Source organism: Syngnathoides biaculeatus, chromosome 1 (assembly GCF_019802595.1).
Source record: "Syngnathoides biaculeatus isolate LvHL_M chromosome 1, ASM1980259v1, whole genome shotgun sequence".
In the NCBI taxonomy this organism is placed as follows: Eukaryota; Metazoa; Chordata; class Actinopteri; order Syngnathiformes; family Syngnathidae; genus Syngnathoides; species Syngnathoides biaculeatus.
Genome location: NC_084640.1, coordinates 2,705,913 through 2,724,414, shown reverse-complemented (window position 1 = coordinate 2,724,414; position 18,502 = coordinate 2,705,913). Strand labels below are relative to the sequence as shown.

The window sequence follows — 18,502 nt, the reverse complement described above, 5'->3', positions numbered from 1 at the left end:
ATATGTTTTTTTCCCATTATATATCCACAGTGTGTTGTATTTTATATTTATCCTGTCAAGAAAAGAAAGGATGGTAATGGACTGGGTGGTGGTTGTGCTCCTGAATTCTACAAGGTCCTTAGTTTTGTTCTGATGATCAAAGGATTCCTGCTGCAACAATCCACAAAACTACAGACCGCACCACAGAAGATTAATTAACAAAGGTATAGCGTTTTTTGTGTACCCTTTTTGCTCAAGTCCCCAAAATGGCCAACCTTTGTCGGAATTATTAATACAATTAAGAACAAAGCTGTAACGCATTTATTTCTGTCATCATCATCATTGATGTGACTGCACACACCTTCTTAGAAATGTGTTCAGAATCAAGCAATCACATTCAAATTCAAGTAAATGCCTGTCAGCACATACCTGCCACCATTTAAAGTGGCACGATCCATCCATTTTAGGAGCCACTTATCCTCACAAGGGTCCCAGGAGCGCTGGAGCTCATCCCACCTATTTTTGGAGGTGGGGTAGACTGTAAACTGGTTGGCGGGTTGCCAGCCAATCACAGGGCACATAGAGTCAAACAACAATTTGCACTCACAATCACACCTATGGTCAATTTGGAGTCTCCAATTGATGCATGTTTTTGGAATGTGGCAGGAAACCGGAGTTCTCGGAGAAAACCCATGCAGGCACAGGGAGAACATCCAAACTCCACACAGGTTGGACCAGGATTTAAACCTCAGTCCTCAGAACTGTGAGGCCAACGCTCAAAGCAGACGTACCAGTACCGCCTTAAGTGCCAGCATTTATTCCCAAATAAATCAAGGTGGAAGGATATGTATGATTCTCCCAAGGGTGGAATTGATGATGGAACGATTAGTTTTTTTTAAATTGTATTTATTTAACATTTTGACGAATGAAGAAAACCGGTCTGCATAAAAAAAGGACACTTTTATTCCATCCAGGGAACCACTTGGTGTCCATGTGTGCATGTGCCTGATGTGTGGTTTGAAGCATATAAATGTGCTGCAGTTTAGGAGTTTTAGTTTCCCCTCGAGTGATTATGAGTACAATAATTAAAATATAAAAAAAGCTAACATTAATTCTCATTAATAGACTTTAAAACAAAATGTGGGCCTAAGATACTCCAGTGTTTTAATGTTGATTATGCTCGCACTTGGACACCGTTTTTTTTTTTTTTGTCTTGGGAGGGGCCGGGCGTGTGATTTTGTGGGTTTTTTTGTTTTTGTTTTAGACTGAAAACCACAAATTTGATCATTGAAAATAGCCATTTCATTTCATACTCCTTCTCGGGAGGTGGCGATATATTCTCATCTAATATTGTTTTCCAAGTGGCATCCAAGCGGCGTACGGCACCAGCAGCAGCAGTAGAAGAAGGAGCAGCAGAAGAAGAACGAAGTAGAAGAAGAAGAACGAAGGAGGAGAAGAAGAAGAACGAAGGAGAAGAAGAAGAAGAACGAAGGAGAAGAAGAAGAAGAAGAAGAACGAAGGAGAAGAAGAAAAACGAAGGAGAGGGAAACAGAGAAACATATCTTCTCAAAATCTTGTTGGTTTGTGGATATTTATAATAGTCGCTAGTTGTTGAGGTAGAAACGCTTTGATTTGAGCTCTAACTACCTCCAAATGTTATCTACGCTCCAAACTCACAGGCCCGACGATTCTGAAGGCGAGTGTAACGTTAAATCAGGTAAGCTAGTCAAATTCATACATTATACAGCATTGCTTAATGCATCCCTGTTTTCATGTTGACATTTCACAACATATCGAAACGTTTTTCCAGCAGAGTAAAGGAATTCTTTTTCTCGTCACTTTCCGTTAAGTGAACAATCATGATCCTCGCATTTTTAACGGTGCTGCTCTAAGTAGAAACAATAAGGTTGAGTCAATTTTGTAGGCACACTTGTGGCAACATAGCTTAAAATAGATTTATAACATACATTACTTCTTACTGTGTTGTAAAAGTGTAGAGTTGCATCTGTTCATTTTGGGGTTCTCTGCGGTACTTTTTCCACGCACTACGTTGTTCCCGCTCGTCTTTTTACGTCATTGTGAGCGAATGAAACATGCAATCACACATAACACATAGTATGTTCTTTGGACAGAAATGCTAATAATGAATTAATGCGCATATGTGTATAGAGAGAGAGGGGTAGAGATAGAAATATTGTGTATGTGAAACATTTTATATTATTAAACAGGACATTTCAAGTTGACAATGCAAAAATACATATATAAATTGATAATAAACATGAATAAATTGAGAATTATTCAATTCTTGACTTAGCGTGTAATAGTAGAATATAAGCAAAGGTTCCCCGAAAATAAAAGTACATCTTTGCATATTTGATGAAACGAAATCAGTCAGCTGTCATAGAGGAATACATGAATCGGAGAATTTTCACATTTGAGAGGCTGAGTTTCTGATGATTCCTATGATTTTAGATTTTTAAAAAAAAGTTCCTTAAACGATTAATCTAAAATGATCAACATGATTGTGATTGTGTGTGATTAATATGATGATCGTTTTGTTATTGATTCATTGATTGGTTGTTGCAGCTCAAAAAATACATTATATACTTGAATAATACACATAATTAGATCATGTAAAAAAAAAAAATGCTACAGCGGCATTAAGTGCACATTTGATGCTGCGGGCACCTTAATCCGATAATATTGTGCTTTACTTTTTTTCTTTTCTGTGAAAGATATTGTTGTATTGCAGGCATTATCTTAAATCTTTGTGCAACAGAATATTATGTTAGTTTTAGACAAAACAATTTCATGAATTGTTTATTTAAATCATGCTAAATTGTTAAGCAGAGCCTGATTTATTAAAGCTTTCATAGTGAGGATTCTGGGTTGGTCTTTCTTTATGGATTGATTGCTTGTTTATGTGTTAGTGGAGATGATGGAGCTGGATGATCAGTTGGAGGTGACGATGTCACAGTTTGAGGAGACTTGTGCAAAGCGGGGAAGGTTTGAATTTGGTAAGTTTTGGATGATTTTTTTTTTTTTTAAGTTGTGGAAAAACAATCTCAATGTTCTATTATGAATGAAAACTACTTGTATACAAATATTCTGGTGTTTGTTTGTGTATTCCTTTTAATTTTGATTTTCGTTTAAGAAAACTTGCCTGAGTCCCAATGTGAGTCAGAACCTTCCACAAGTGGATCTCCGTGCAAAAGGACACGCTTGGAATACGGATTATCAAAAAGACTCGAGGTGTCTTTGGTCAGGCTTCCAGATTATAAAATCAGCGCTCTTCGACCACCGACGCCCCCACAATTTTACAGTGAGGATGAATCACTCAGCAGTTCAGATTCTGATATGGAGCATCATGATGAATCCAGTGATTCGGATAATCCATCAGCAAAGAGATCAAAAGCTAAAAAAAAAAAGAAAGTCAACAATATTGGTAAGTACTTCATATCGTCCCAACACAGGGTTGGAAATACTCCAAAAGAACATTTGTATAGCATTTATTCCTTGACAGAATTGTTTTTCAATGCAATTAGTGCCACAGTTTTTGAGTATCGTACGAAAAAAAATCGAGTTAGTCAGTATTTAGATTCTATTTTTTTGTTGTCTAAATAAAATAGTATTGTTTTAAGTTTTGCTTAGTTAAAGAGGAAAACTCAGGAAAAAAAGAATTTTACTTAATATTTAGTGGAAAATAGTTTTTCATTTTAAATGATTTTTTTTTTTCCTCAGTTCCATTTGAGCAACAAACTATTTTTCTTGTATCTAAACATTTTCAGTGAGGCAATTTCAGACAGCGTACAAATATGAATATTTAGGTTTTAACGCAGCATTTTTTGTAAGTGTAAACATAATAAATAAATAAATAAAAATGTTCTGTGGTTATAACAACAGTGCCATGGAGGTGATGGTTGTAAATATGTTCTACATAAACACTTCAAAACCTGATGGCTAAAAATACAATCCAGCACTGCCTTGCTCACTCCATGTTTCCTTGGATGCTTGAATTTAAAAAAAAAAAGGAATAGTCTTGTGGAAAAAATAGTAAAGTAACAACGAGTTAGTAAAATATGTGTACACCTGTTTAATCTAATTGTATTTGCGCCTTCTTTTCCATACCTCGATTGCTTTGTGTAAGGATGTGCTTTTATTTACGTTGGATAGTTCCGTCAAAGAAATGCGACTTTTGACCTTGAGAAAATATGGTGAATAATTTAAACTATAGTCACTTTGAAATAGATTTTAATTCTGATGGATCAACCAGAAACAAAGGAACAGGATGAAACAAAGGATTTCCCGATACTCTTGGGACCAAATTGTGTCCCAAGCGATGTAAAACTTTGATTTGTATCTCAATGGACCTTTCCAACTGGCGATCTTCAGCTACGCCCCCCCTTAACTATAGTTGCCATGCCCCACAATCTTCCAAAATGATGACTGAACTGGGTCCTCTATCGCATATTCCATATAATATCGGGGTATGTTTTTTGCCAAATGTGTCAGGCTTGTCCAAGAGAGTTCTACAGAGAGGTCTCAACTATTCTATGCAAGGATATGTGCAATTAAGATTTTGAACGGAGCAGGACGCGATGTTGGCAATTGATGCAAAAAAAGTTTGACGCCTCACAAACTTCATATCGAAATCCAATAGTATAAAATCGTGGAATCGTACTGCGCGTGTATAGCAGGGTGAGTACTTTTTACTTGGAAAGATCACAACTAATATTATTGTTGTCTTTATAAGTGAGTTGGTGTATTCTTTTGACTTGGCTCGTAATGGAACCCAATGCTATGTCTTAAAAGTCCAATGTGATACAAATAGGCAAATAGACATTTCTCTTGCATGACATCGCACATTTACATATCACGAACCCGACTCGTCGACATAAAACATTACACACTTCATTCAGCAGTCAGTGATACGCTAACAAAGTGAAAGTGGTTCTCCTGCAATGTATAAAGCACTGATAATAATTCAATTAAACTCAGAGAAGGTACTTCTCCCTCACTTAGCTTCAAACATACAGCCTTGTGTTTATTGACATTTTTCACACTGAGTTGTACGTGAGGGCTTCCGCAAGCTTCAATCCATCGTAGATACATTGCCAACTGTGTTTTAGGGTTTGGAAATTTAATCGACTGGGCCCCTTGTAACCTCGCAGGATATCTTTCATCAGAATTGCATGTTCCCCAAGTGCACCTGAGGACCATTTTCTTCCCAACATTAACTTTTCAAAACGCACACTACCCACAAACAGTGTTTTTGTGGGATATGGCTGTCGGAGGGGCGGGACAAGCCAGGGGTTAAGACAATGCGGCTATCTGATTGGCTGTTATTGGACGAATGATAGACATGACGGAAAGGTCTATTGCTTTATATTATTCGTGTTTACATCACTGAGGGCTTTGTGTTTTTTTTCGCCTGATTTTCATAGCCGTTACCTGATTTTCACTGGCTGATGCAGTCGATGGGAGTGTGACTACTGTAATTCCCGGTCTACACAGTGCACCTGGTTGTAAGCCTCACAGAGTACATTTGGAAAGGAAATACGATTTGGTACATACATTCGCCGCAGCTATGTAAAAAAACGCAAGTGCCCACATTGAAACCCACATTCAAACACTAGATATTTGCAAAGACTGTACACAGAAAGAGTTTAACGCTAACAGGGCCGGTTAAAATAAAACTTACTGGTAAATGCCACCGAAACACACCAGTAACACTGCAGCAACATGCTAGCACAGCGCTAACAGGGCCGGTAAAAGTCACTTCCTCGGCACATATATTCCACCTTTTCTGCTCGAGTGCCCCCCCTGCGGCCGTTAGAAATGATGCACAGATTAGCCGCATCACCACATAAACCTCAGGGTTGAAAGCGTGTGGAAAAAAAACGTGACTTGTAGGCTGGAAATTATGTTAGTTGTTTCTCTGTGTGACTTGTGATTGAGTGGCGACCAGTCCACCATACCGAATACCTCTCGCTTGAAGTCAACTGGGATAGGCTCGATCTCTCCACAACTCTGAACATAATAAGGGCTATAGCTGTTCACATTTTGTGCCAACCCTTTTTTTCCACAGACCACACCCCCATTATTGATTCATCAGCATTTGCCTACGTGCCTCAAGAAACGACTAAGACCCGCCCTGACCTGCCCGAAGAGGAAATCAGCGTGGGCTCGACTGTGCTGGCCAGGAAGAAGAACTTGAGGTGGCAACGGGGGCAGATTGTGGAGGTTGTTACGAAAGGTTGGAAAAGCTTTGAACTCCCTTTTTAAAGGTCATCATATACTGTACTTATTATATGAGTATCAACACTGTGAGGCCTTTACCCTTGTCATTGTGACATTTTATTTAAGTCAACTTTGAAAATGCATTTTTCACTTTTTACATTTTTTTTTTAATCCACATGCTATAATTACATGTGCAAGGTTCATTTCATAGTAGTCAAAGGTTGAAACTTAGGAGAAACACAATTTCATGCATTAACATTTATGAATGAAAATGAAATACAAAATATTGTACCAAATAAATTTCTTGTCATCCTGCCAAAAATACTTTTTACGGCAGTAAGTTATTTTGCTACTTCCTTCTGTGACTGGATTCAAAGTTAATTTTACTTTTATCAAAAAAAGTTTGCTCATTACCCTTGAGTAAATTTGGTGAGCTGTCCCCCCACCCTTGGCAAAGTTTATCACTGCTCCAAATTGTTCTGAATGTGACATGCGAGTGTCTTCAAATTTCAGAAATGGCTTTGTAACATTTTCCCGAGTGATTTAATCTACCTTGTTTCTTGTCTGCTTTTTAATTTCTTTGAATTGTTTTATATTTTATCGTGTAATATACTTTGTCTGACAGGGTATATTTAAGTGATATATTGCAGTAATCAGGCCTGAACTGAAATTTATATTTACTTGGCCAGTGTCCTAGAGTTATTAAAATAAACTGGATAATGCACGGTGGGTCAGCTGGTAAAGCGTTGGCCTCACAGTTCTGAGTTCAATCCCGGACCCACCTGTGTGGAGTTTGGATGTTCTCCCTGTGCCTCCGTGGGTTTCCTCTGGGCACTCTGGTTTCCTCCCACATTACAAAAACATGCAACATTAATTGGACACTCTAAATTGCCCCCAGGTGTGATTGTGAGCGGCTGTTTGTCTCTATGTGCTCTGCGATCAAGCTGGCAACCAGTTCAGGGTGCACCCTGCCTCCTGCCCGTTGACAGCTGGGATAAGCTCCAGCACTCCCCGCGACCCTTGTGAGGATAAGCAGCTAAGAAAATGGATGGATGGATGATTCAAAACATTGAATTGCAAAAAAAAAAAAAATCAAATCAATAAGGGGCAATTTTTGTTTTCCACGTCCAAAAACTCAAATCAGGAAGGGGAAAATTCTTTTTCACCTCATTGTGTATTTTTTTTTTTTTTTTGTCATTATAGAAGATGGACGATTAAAGTACAAAATTATGTTTGAAGAAAAGGGAAGGAGCTTGGTGTCGGGACACCACATTGCTTTTGAAGTCACGCCGAGGCTGGAACAGGTGTACGTCGGTGCACGTGTAGTGGTCAACTGTCAGGATGACACGACTCGGTTCCGAGCTGGTATCTTGGCAGAGCTCCCCACCAGAAAGAACCGCCTAAGGTGTGTGTGTGTGTGTGTGTGTGTGTGTGTGTGTGTGTGTGTGTGTGTGTGTGTGTGTGTGTGTGTGTTGTGTGTGTGTGTGTGTGTGTGTGTGTGTGTGTGTAACCTCCATCGAGAAAAGAATTCAAATAAGGTCAAGTGATTTTGGTGGTTAGCTGTTCAGTTGCATTCTTCATGTTGCAGTTCAGGATTCTAACTTGATTAGTACAATAATTGATTGTTAAAAAAAAATACTGTTAGAACCAGAAAGTGAAACATGGATCTGACCGTGGCACAGTCAATGTGGCACACTGGTCTTGATGTACAGTCAACGTTGTGCACAATTTCTGTCCTTTACTCTTCTCACTGGCACAATGAATCCATATTGGAATTAAATGTTTTCAGTTTATAATATTGGTAATTTCAACTGTAGTTTTAAAACTAGTAAGTGGTCACGCAGTATGGGAAAACATATTGCAGAGTGTCATATATTAGTAATTGAATCGACTTGTGGCCCTTTGAATTGTAGTTGGATAAAATCACTTGTGTAGCTGGCCTTGGCCCAAACAAAGAGAACAGAAAAGCTCAACTAGTGCAAAAAAACGTCATCTACTTTGCACTGTGAAAGTAAACAAAACATGAATGAATATAGAAAATATGTTCTATTGCAAGATGATCCATAGTGAAAGTCAATTACGGTAACAAAAAAAACCCCAAGACATTTATATTACGATTTTCCACTCCACAAATTCATAATTACATGAGTTCTAGAAGTTTAGCTCACTGACTGTGCTGACTGAAAGTGCTAATTAAACTTTAAAAAGTCTTAAAGTCCATCAATCTGATTACGTATTTGTACTCTAAATGACAGCACAAAATGTACGCTACTTAAATCCCACGCCGATCAACACACCTTCTAGTGAAATTCAAATAAATACAAAAATATCAATAATGATGGACCAAAAGGTGAGGCAATTACAATGAGGTACATTTTAGTTGGAGTGTTTTATTTTGGAAAAAAAAAAAAATCAAATTTTTTAAGTGACTAAAGTTTTCATTCAATTTTCAGGTTTTTGGTGTTCTTGGATAACCACAGACCTGTCTATGTTGGCTTAACATTATTTTACCTGGTGTGCAGACCATGTAAGTTTGACAATTTCATACTATACTTATTATGTAACCTGACTTCATTCATAATTGCATAAAAATCTCAGTTTCCACATCAGATGATATTTTCCATTTTTATGCTAAGTATATGATCGGTGGTAATGTCATCTGAGGTGCAGCTATAAATTAACAACTACTTAATTAATATTTGAGACTGTTTAACTTAAAATTGTCCAAGTCCTTGGAATGTCAGCCTCTAATAAATTCACAATTTTTTGCTGATTTTAATAAAATAATAAATTACTACTCAATCATAATTTGTTTATGCACTTTCTGCACTGTCAATTTGAAATGTTGCGATTTTTAAAATAAATGTATGGAAATTTAAGTTTAAAAAAAAAAAAAACGATGATGGAAAAGGTGGCTGACAAAACTCCTGGCGCCACCCCAGCTTCCCCAGTAAAATCGGTCTCGAACTGCCACTGAGGAGGAGCTGTAGCCCACCTCCCTTTTCACCTATTTAGCGAACGTTAAAAAGTAATAAACTGTTAGCATGTTCGTTTAGTGTGCTACTTTATAATCGCGTGTAGGGATGCACAAAATATCATTTGCACATCAGTCGTTGCATTGTTTGTATGTGCAGTGGTCACATCAAAGCGTCCTGCACAATGTGTATTTTTTTTTTATATATAGAGTTGATTAATAGTAATTATAAATGACCCACAAAGCGACCTGTTTGCACATGCTAATAAGATAAGCTCTGATGTTACAGTAAATTACCAAACAACAACATTATCTTAAATCCTTAATTAACCTAAGCCTAAATCCTTTGTTGCCAATCGCATTGTAACGAGTGAATATCGAAACACAATCGAATGATTACTCTTTGCATTATTTTGAAATAAAGATTCCCAACAAATAACAAAACCATGGTTAAGTCCTGGTCATAGTTTTTTTTAGGAGTGGGAGAACACCAAAAAATACACTTGATGAATTTCAGCCGGATGCATTTTTAGCAACAGTTTATCTTTCTGGAAAAACACTCGGCTTACTTTGACCAGGGTCCCTCGCTGCGTTGTGGCCAGGGTCTGTTTTTAGCTGGTCTTGGTGCTGTAGAATGCGTAAATCCACGGCCCAATTTGATATCAAGGGGCCCAGACCAGTAAAATCATTACATACTTAATACCTTTCTTTTAATGCGAAGCTATACAAGTACGTTAAGAAAATATTTGTATTGTCTTTTTATGAAACATCCTCCAGTATTTCTCAAGGAAGTAATTGATTCTGTTTAGCATCAATTTGTGTATATTATCTCATTACAGTGTATTGTAGTTCAAGACAAAACTTTACATCAGAGGTGTTTGGAACTGAAAGCTATAGTATTGCACTTAAAATAAAATGCTGCGTTGAAACCCCCCCTCACAGGCTGGTTTTGGGCTGTATGTTTAATAGCGCTATTATAAAATACCCATGTATATGCATATCATGAGATTATGCAGTTCAGGGTTTTCATTTGTACTTCTGTTGTGGTCTTCAAGCAGCATTTGGTTTTAACCTGCCTAACCGAGCAGTAATTACAGTGCTCGCTTTGTCTTCTCATCAGTACCAGACCCAACAGATGACATTCAGGACGACACTCACAAACGTTTTATGAAGCAGTACATAAGGGACTGGCCTTACCCTCATTTAACTCAGTACAAGCCTGGTCAGAATGCCTCCGTGGAGTTTAATGGACTCCAGCAGAGGTGCAAAGTGGAGATGGTCGACTGCAGCTTGATCATGGTGGTTTCGGAGGTTGGTCCCGGCTTTGACTTGGCTATTTGCCTCAGACTCCTGGTTGGTTTGGATGACACTGGTTATTTTGTCTTGCCTTCAGTGTAATCAGCACAAAGAATGGATTCACCGTGGATCCTTACGGCTCTCGCACATGCCAAGGTTTTTGGAACTGAGGAGAAGAGAAGCTGAAGCAGGTGAACAGTGATCTGGCTCCAGTTCCAAGTCTGTCATTGGAAGTGCGACCTAACTATGAGTTTCTCTGCATTTTTTTTTTGTGACAATAATTGGCTTACTTTTGATATGTTTGAGTTAGATTTCTCTCCAGTAAATTGTACAAATGTGCTTGGTGAATTACTGGGTGGATTGCGATATTTCAATTTAAACAACCTCTTCAAAGAAAAAATTTGGTCAGTGTTTAGGATTTGTTTTTCTGGAAAGGTGTACATTGTGTATATAGTCATTCCAGAGCAGCTGTGTTTTAGGCAACCATGTGCATTATTTTAAAACCCACTTCCAATAGAGGTTAATGTATCTTCAGAAGGTTTTTTTTTTTTTTTTAAAGGTACAGAGGTTGATCTGAAAACAGAATAGTGCTCTCTGTTTTCCATTCTTCTTAGAAAAATGTTATACAGTGGAATCTTGGTTTATGAATTACCAAGTTTATGACCATTTTTGGTTTATCATTGAAATTTTTAAAAGAAAATTTACCTCTGTTGAAGCTCTATGTGACTGTCTCGGATGGCCGCGGACACTCAGTGGTAATTTTCTTCGTATCATATAAACATTATTGACTCTGTCGTTTTGGGCAAATTTGTTCTAAATGGGCATCAGTATAGTGAGGTTATTTCTTTTAAAACTTTTCTCTTGTACTGTATTTTAATCCACACAGCTGCAAAAAAACTGTTTGATTATGACTTGGTTCTGGTTGTAGAATTAATCCGGTATGTGCACAACCTACTTCAGCATTCGATTAAACAGGTCAAAGTACATAATCCTCGATTACTCTGCTTACATAAATCATATTTGTGAAACACCAGTCATCTGAACTATTTTCATAAGTTCAAACTATGAATTCATCAAACCTTCGTCATGCTTTTTAGCATAGTATACGTAGGTGGTTTGCTGGGCTGCTTTCCCGGTTTTGTCATGACATTCCACAGATAGCGGATTCGGTTTCTGTTTAGTTCAATTGGCAACATTTCACACCTTAGTTCATTAATATTTTAGGTCGTGAACGAAAGCACAGAACTGATTAAATTCATAAACCAAGGTTCCTCCTGTATTTAAAATATTTCACGTTTTTAGTTGCTCCATGTCAGAATATTGTTCCAAAACTGTATTAATTGAATCGTATCCAATTCTTGTTCTTTTATCCATTGATGCCCTTATTTCTTGTATGATGCACCATTTACAATATCCCAATAAAACAAAAAAGTAATTGCAGAACGCCAGCCTCGCCTGTGTGGAGTTTGCATGTTCTCCCTGTGCCTGGGTGGGTTTCCGCCCACATCCCCAAAACATGCATTATTGGACCCTCTAAATTGCCCAAGGTAGTGTGATTGGTTATTTATTTATATGTGCCCTGCCATTGGATGGCAACCAATTGACCCCTCCGTACAGGGCACTTAACCACGCTTCCTGAAGTGACGTCACGCCACGTGCGCTGACGTAAGACAAACAGTAAAAATGGCAAATACAATACAATACATTCTGAACTGAGACAGACTCCATGCTTCTGATTTCATTCAAATCAACGATTATATTATAGATTCTAAATACAATACATTCTTAACTGAGAGAGACGCCATGCTTCTGATTTCATTCAATCATTCACACGTAGCAATGTTATGCTAGCGGAGAACGTCTCATTCATTTATACGAGACGTGTATTAAAAATCAAATTTAGGGCATATCTTTGTGCAAACACAGTCCGGTTAAGCTTCGGCCGCGAGCCAGGAAGTAATCAATACGTTTGTGCAGTCCGATCATCGCTAAATATCGCTCAACAAAGAATAAGTGTGTCAATCGTTCACACGTAGCGGTGTTATGCTAGCGGAGAACGTCTCATTCATTTATACGAGACGTGTATTCAAAATCAAATTTAGGGCATATCTTCGTGCAAACAGTCTGGTTAACTTTCGGCCGCGAGCCAGCAAGAAATCAATATGTTTGTGCAGTCCGATCATCGCTAAATATCGCTCAACAAAGAATAAGTGTGTCAATCGTTCACACGTAGCAGTGTTATGCTAGCGAAGAACATTTATTTATACGAGACATGTATTGAAAATCAAATATGGGGCATACCTTTGTGCAAACATATGTGTTCCGGTTGATATTAGATGGATTTAGTTGATGATGCGGTCTTCCACAAAGTTTGATCCATCGAAGGCATTTTTCGTACTGGGTCTTCGGTTTTAGAAAGGTTACAAATCGAACTCCACCAACTAGCCTTTCAGGATACATGTCACTATTACAAAGTCCGTGACAACACCTCTTAACCATATTTTTTGTTAAATAACCCAAATACGCGATAAAACGCTAACTAAACCTATACTGGACCATGCAATGTTGTCTGAGAAAATGGAGCAAAGACGGGCTTTGGTTTATGCAGATCTCTAGCCTCTGATTGGTCAGTGACACGGATTGCGCAATATCCACGGAGGGGTCAATTCAGGGTGTACCCTGCCTCCTGCCCGAAGACAGCTGGGATTGAATCTAGCACTCCCGCCATCCTTATGAGGATGAGCGGCTCAGAAGATTGATTGATGTCTTAGATCCAACAAGCTACTTGATGCTACCAATAAGCTAACTGATTTGATGTAATATTGCAACGCCTATGAGGACACAAAGACGGGGACAACAAGAACATTTTATTACTTGGTGTCCAAAATATTCTCAAATGTAAGTATTGTGTTTTGCACAGTGGATTTCATGCAGTCCCCAAAAATTCCAAGATTGTTTTTTTAACACTATGTGGCTCAACAGCTAAATAACCTTGATCAGATTTGATGGTTTAGTCTTTGATGGTTTACTCTCTTGGGGGGAGGGTGTGTGCGGATTGTTTCAGTCCCCTCACCCGCTAAAAAGAAATTCTGTGCCCCCCCCACCCAGGTTTACAATTTTTGTTAGTGCCCCGACCCACCCAGTTTACAATTTTCACGAGATATTCTGTAGATTATTTTACCACTACCAAGATTGGAAAAATTGATCTCCCAACAGGGGGGAGTTCCCCAAAAACAACTGGTTTAGTTAAGACTTTCACAAAGTCCTATATCCTTGCTTCTCTTTCATGAAATTTGGAATCAAACTTGAACATTTTCCAAATGCCAGTGAAATCAAGGTTGCATGGCCAGGAGCCCCGTAGCAACCCTTGACCTCTGCTTGTTGACTCCTCCCTGCTTGTGTCTAATAATGCATAATGAGGGTTTAAAAAAAAAAAAAATAAATTATTTATATATATATATATAAATAATCTTGTTGTTCCTTCATATGACCACGAGAGGGTAGGGTATCAGTCGCTTGAATGTTGCACGAAGAAGACGACCCATCATGCATCCCTGAGTGTAGTTTTTCTGATAATGGAGACAAATCCGAGGTGAGGCTCGTTTTCGTGTTTCATTTTTACATTGTTACTGTACCCTACCGGCCTGCATGTGGACCTTATAGCAGCATTGCCGAACAACGTGTCCACATGAGACGTTTGGAAAAAAATAAAAACGTACATACTGGGGCGTCTATGTGCATCTTTCCCTTTTGGTGCCGGCCGCCATTTTAAAGTGAGTTAATGCTCTTGATATAATAATAATTTAATTTGACAAAAATGTGTCGTGAAGCTCATTTGGTAGCCGAGTTTTGTCATTTTTTTAATCTGCCCACTACCGCTCGTTTTTACGTAGTTTGAGATCGTTGATTTGATAGTGACCTGACGCCATGGCCGAGTGCTTTTCCATAGACTTCAGTACTTTCTTGGCGTTTCCCCCCCAAGTTGGTCTGACAAAGACATCTTCAAATCATTTCATAATTAATCAAATCAAACCCTAACCTAACTCTACAGTTCTTGTCCGCGTCCATCCAGTGCTTACATTCGTATATCTCCAAAGTGTTTTTGCTTTAGAATTGTCTTCGCGAATTTAACAGTATTCATTGTCAGTTAAAAAAAAAAATATATAACAGAAATAGAACAATGTCAATTAAGTGATATATTTATTTATTATTACTTAAACGCAGGTTCAGAACCACCCAGATACAAATCAATCCGATAATCGTTGCAGTCCTCCCTACATAGTTTCTTTTCCTCCACTTAGTGATATCGTAAGATTTATTTTTCCCAGTGGTATCTGCTATATTTTCATGTGAATTTAGTTTTTCCCCTCACGGTGTGATAATCATTCAGCCTTGATTTGTTGAGATAAACACTTACGAGCACACCACTTGAGAGTGACACTGATCTGAATTTTTGCATATTTCAGTGATGATGGAGGGGAATGACATGGAGATAACCCAAGAACAACTCCGGAGTTGGATTTCGGAGACGGTACAAAATATGGGTGTAAACCCCCCAGATGTGCTGGAGCAATGTATTTTTTTGCAGCCTCTTCTGGAAAAGTGGAAGAAACAAGCTGACCGACTCCTGGAACTCAACAAGTGAGTGGGATGTGTGACTTGATGTATGTACAATTATTCATTGACAAATTAATTGGAGCAGCAGTCCTTCACAATATTTGGGGAGGTTGTAAATGTAAGTGAAATTATAGCTACCTTTTCACAACACTCGAGCTATTTTTTATCTCTTCTTGTATATGAGAGGTGCTTTTAGATTTTCATTTCGTCCCTTATGTTTTCCTCCTTTCTCCCTTCGGTACCGTTACATTGGTGTCTTACAGTTCTGTGGGAGCATATGAAGCTTTTGTGAAGGAACAGTACGCTTTTCTGGGTTGGAAATACACAGACACAGATGATGATGATGATGAGGAGGATATCATCGAAATGAGGACGTCATCGGAATCGAGTCATGATGAGGAGGATGTCATCAAAATGAGGCTGTCATCGAAATCAAGTCACCATGAGGAGGATGTCATCAAAATCAAATCATCAAGTAGCGGTAAATTAGTCAATTAATTCATCCATATCACACATTTGTATTTCACTTTGGCTCAGTTCAATGGAATTTTTTTTCAATTTATTTGTGTTCATGATGTACTTTTTCTATTTGCAGGAGTCTCCCCTCCATCGCCGTGCGATTCTGAAATAGACGTTTGTAGTAGTCAATCAAGAAGTTGCACTTCTATACCAAACAGCAACATAAATGATAGTCACAGCCTTGTTAAAGTCGCTTTAACGAGACCAGTGAAGGTTGTCTTGACCAGACTTCCTGAATGCGATCTTCAGGCTTTAATTCGACGAAGACCAGTAGACTGCAGCAGTGACGATGAGCACTCAAGCCTCAATGAACCCGAGTTTGATGACGGAATAAACGATTCCGATTATTTAGTGGAGCGCTCGTCAAAAAGTGACTCTGAGTTCAACGACAGCATAAATGATTTGAATTATTTAGTTCTGCCATCGTCTAATAAAAGACAACGTCTCACCGTTAAATGGCCTGTGAAGAGTCGGGCGAGGAAAACGTCAGAATCATCAGTGGACACGCAGATGAAGGTTGAAAAAAAAAAATCCCAATAACAAAGGACACTTTGAGCAACACTAAGATGGTGGGCAGACAAAAATCGTAAAGCAAAATCAAAACAAAGTAATACTATGAGCAAAACTAAAATGGCGGAAACAGAAAAATCCTCTTGTCTATCAAAGTCAAAAGAAAATGACACTGTGAGCAAAAGAAAGGGGCTGGGTACAAAAATATCCTTTTGTAAATCAAAGTCATCGGAAAATGACATTGTGAGCAAAAGTAAGACACTGAATAAACAGAAATCCTCATGTCAACCAAAGTCAACAGAAAGTGACATAGTGAGCAATGCTAAGTTGGTGGAATCGCAATTATCCGCTTGGAAATCAAGCTCAACAGAAAAGGGCGCAGTAAGCAGGACTCAGGAACCCGTCCCAGTCAACATAAAAGGTAAGTGTCAAAATTCAACGTCTCATTTTTGGTCGACCGTACTTTGTACCCATGTTGTATGTTTTTGTCATTTAATGACCATTTGAAATTTCCCTTGTACTTGCAGCTGAAGCGGTGTGCATAATCACATCGTGCTGCCAGTCACCAGAGGGATCCATGAAGGTGCCCGCTAAAGTGCCCGAAACTAAGATTGAAGTCAATATGAAGGTCTTGGCCAAGATGAAGAGGATGTGTTGGCTGCCAGGGAAAGTGGTGGGAATGGTCAAAATGGGTAAGGAGAATTTATTTATTTACATTCTGGGTTGACACAAGTACTGTAATTTCTGGCCTACAGAGCACACCGGATTATAAACCTCACCCAGTACATTTGTAAAGGAAATACCATTTGGTACATACATAAACTGCGCCTGTGTAAAAGCCGCAGGTTCCCACATTGAAACACGAGATATTGCCAAAGAAAGATGGTACACAGAAAGAGTTTTCAGTTTTAATACCTTAGCTTAGCTTTAACATAGCAACAACATGGTAGCACGAACAGGGCTGGTTTAAAAAAAAAAAAAAAAAAAAAGTATACAGTTTAAAAAAAAAAACAGCCGCGGCAGCTACACAGTAGCGACACGTCAGCACTGCACGAACAGAGCCCGTTTAAAAAAAAAAAAACCCAAACTAAATCACAGAGACGTGGCAGTAACACAACAGAAACGAGGTAGCTAACGATCATCCACCTCCTCGCTTGATTCAGGTGTGGTCAATACGTCGAGCACATGCACATAAAGGCGCGTTCTAGCAAGCCGGCCTCCTATTTACGGCAGTCCCGTGATGCGTGCCCCCCCTCAGCCCCCACAACAATACGTCATGAATACCGAAAGGAATGTTTGTTCCAATGTATCGCTAGCTTGTTGCCACGAACGCCGAATATGTTGAACTAAACTTTCAGCATTTTCAAAACATTGCGAGTATAGACCGTTCATGTTTATTCCTTGACAGGCCAGTGCATTTAACTTTTCTTCAAATAAAGTTTGTCAGATCAAGAATTTTATTGATGAAAAATTTTAAATACCGTTTTACTGTATATCACGTTCTACTAATATCAGTTGAAATTGGAAATTATCATTTCTGAGTTTTAAATTAAAATTTTCAGTTTTAGTTATGTATTTGTTTATTTCATTTTTAATTTACAGTTATGTTATATTAATCCAGTAAGTTATTTTAAGGCCATCCCTAATCACACCTGCAACTTTATCTGCGGGCATGACTGACCACACCCATACATTTTTCAAATGTGAGTGACTGTGTGTGTGTGTGTATATGTGTGTGTGTGTGTATGTATGTGTGTGTGTATGTATGTGTGTGTGTGTGTATATATATATATATGTGTGTGTGTGTATATGTGTGTGTGTATGTATATATGTGTGTGTGTATATATATATATATATATATATATATATATATATATATATATATATATATATGCATGTATGTGTGTGTGTATATATATATATATATATATATATGTGTGTGTGTGTGTGTATATACGTGTGTGTGTGTGTATATATACATATGTATGTGTGTGTGTGTGTATATACGTGTGTGTGTGTGTGTATATATATATATATATATATATGTATGTGTGTATATATGTATGTGTGTGTGTATGTATACACACACACACACACACACAGTGCCCTCCATAATTATTGGCACCCCTGGTTAAGATGTGTTTTTTAGCTTCTAATAATTAGTATTTTTTTCTAAATAATTTGGGATCTTAATGGAAAAAAAGAGAAAAATTCAACCTTCAATACAAGTGCATTTATTCAGTGGGGGAAAAAAATCACATAAAGAAATAATTATTTGACATCAAATAATGTGTGTCACAATTATTAGCACCCCTGGTGTTAATACTTTCTATAAACCCCTTTTGCCAACAAAACAGGACCTAATCT

At 38.1% G+C, this 18,502-nt stretch overlaps 2 protein-coding genes across 4 annotated transcripts in view; both read left to right on the top strand.

Annotated features, from left to right (window-relative positions):
- The first annotated feature begins 649 nt into the window (after positions 1-649).
- LOC133503207 (histone-lysine N-methyltransferase SETDB1-B-like) lies at positions 650-11,348 on the top strand. The gene is made up of 10 exons (XM_061824596.1): positions 650-707; positions 1,342-1,555; positions 1,659-1,696; positions 2,910-2,996; positions 3,134-3,424; positions 6,068-6,235; positions 7,423-7,624; positions 8,673-8,746; positions 10,314-10,504; positions 10,587-11,348. The coding sequence occupies exons 4-10, from the start codon at positions 2,915-2,917 to the stop codon at positions 10,689-10,691; spliced, it is 1,113 nt and encodes a 370-aa protein (XP_061680580.1). The 5' UTR covers positions 650-707; positions 1,342-1,555; positions 1,659-1,696; positions 2,910-2,914; the 3' UTR covers positions 10,692-11,348.
- Positions 11,349-13,990: 2,642 nt separating this feature from the next.
- LOC133503093 (histone-lysine N-methyltransferase SETDB1-B-like) overlaps positions 13,991-18,502 on the top strand; it is a 15,470-nt gene continuing 10,958 nt past the window's right edge. For 2 of the 3 annotated variants that reach the window (XM_061824469.1, XM_061824308.1), the window contains exons 1-5: positions 14,113-14,262; positions 14,956-15,130; positions 15,370-15,587; positions 15,702-16,556; positions 16,663-16,827. In XM_061824469.1, coding sequence (XP_061680453.1) covers positions 16,241-16,556; positions 16,663-16,827 — 481 coding nt within the window. In that variant the 5' untranslated portion in view covers positions 14,113-14,262; positions 14,956-15,130; positions 15,370-15,587; positions 15,702-16,240. Of the gene's footprint in view, positions 14,082-14,112; positions 14,263-14,955; positions 15,131-15,369; positions 15,588-15,701; positions 16,557-16,662; positions 16,828-18,502 lie in introns of those variants that run through there. The other variant, XM_061824380.1, reaches the window with a different exon arrangement.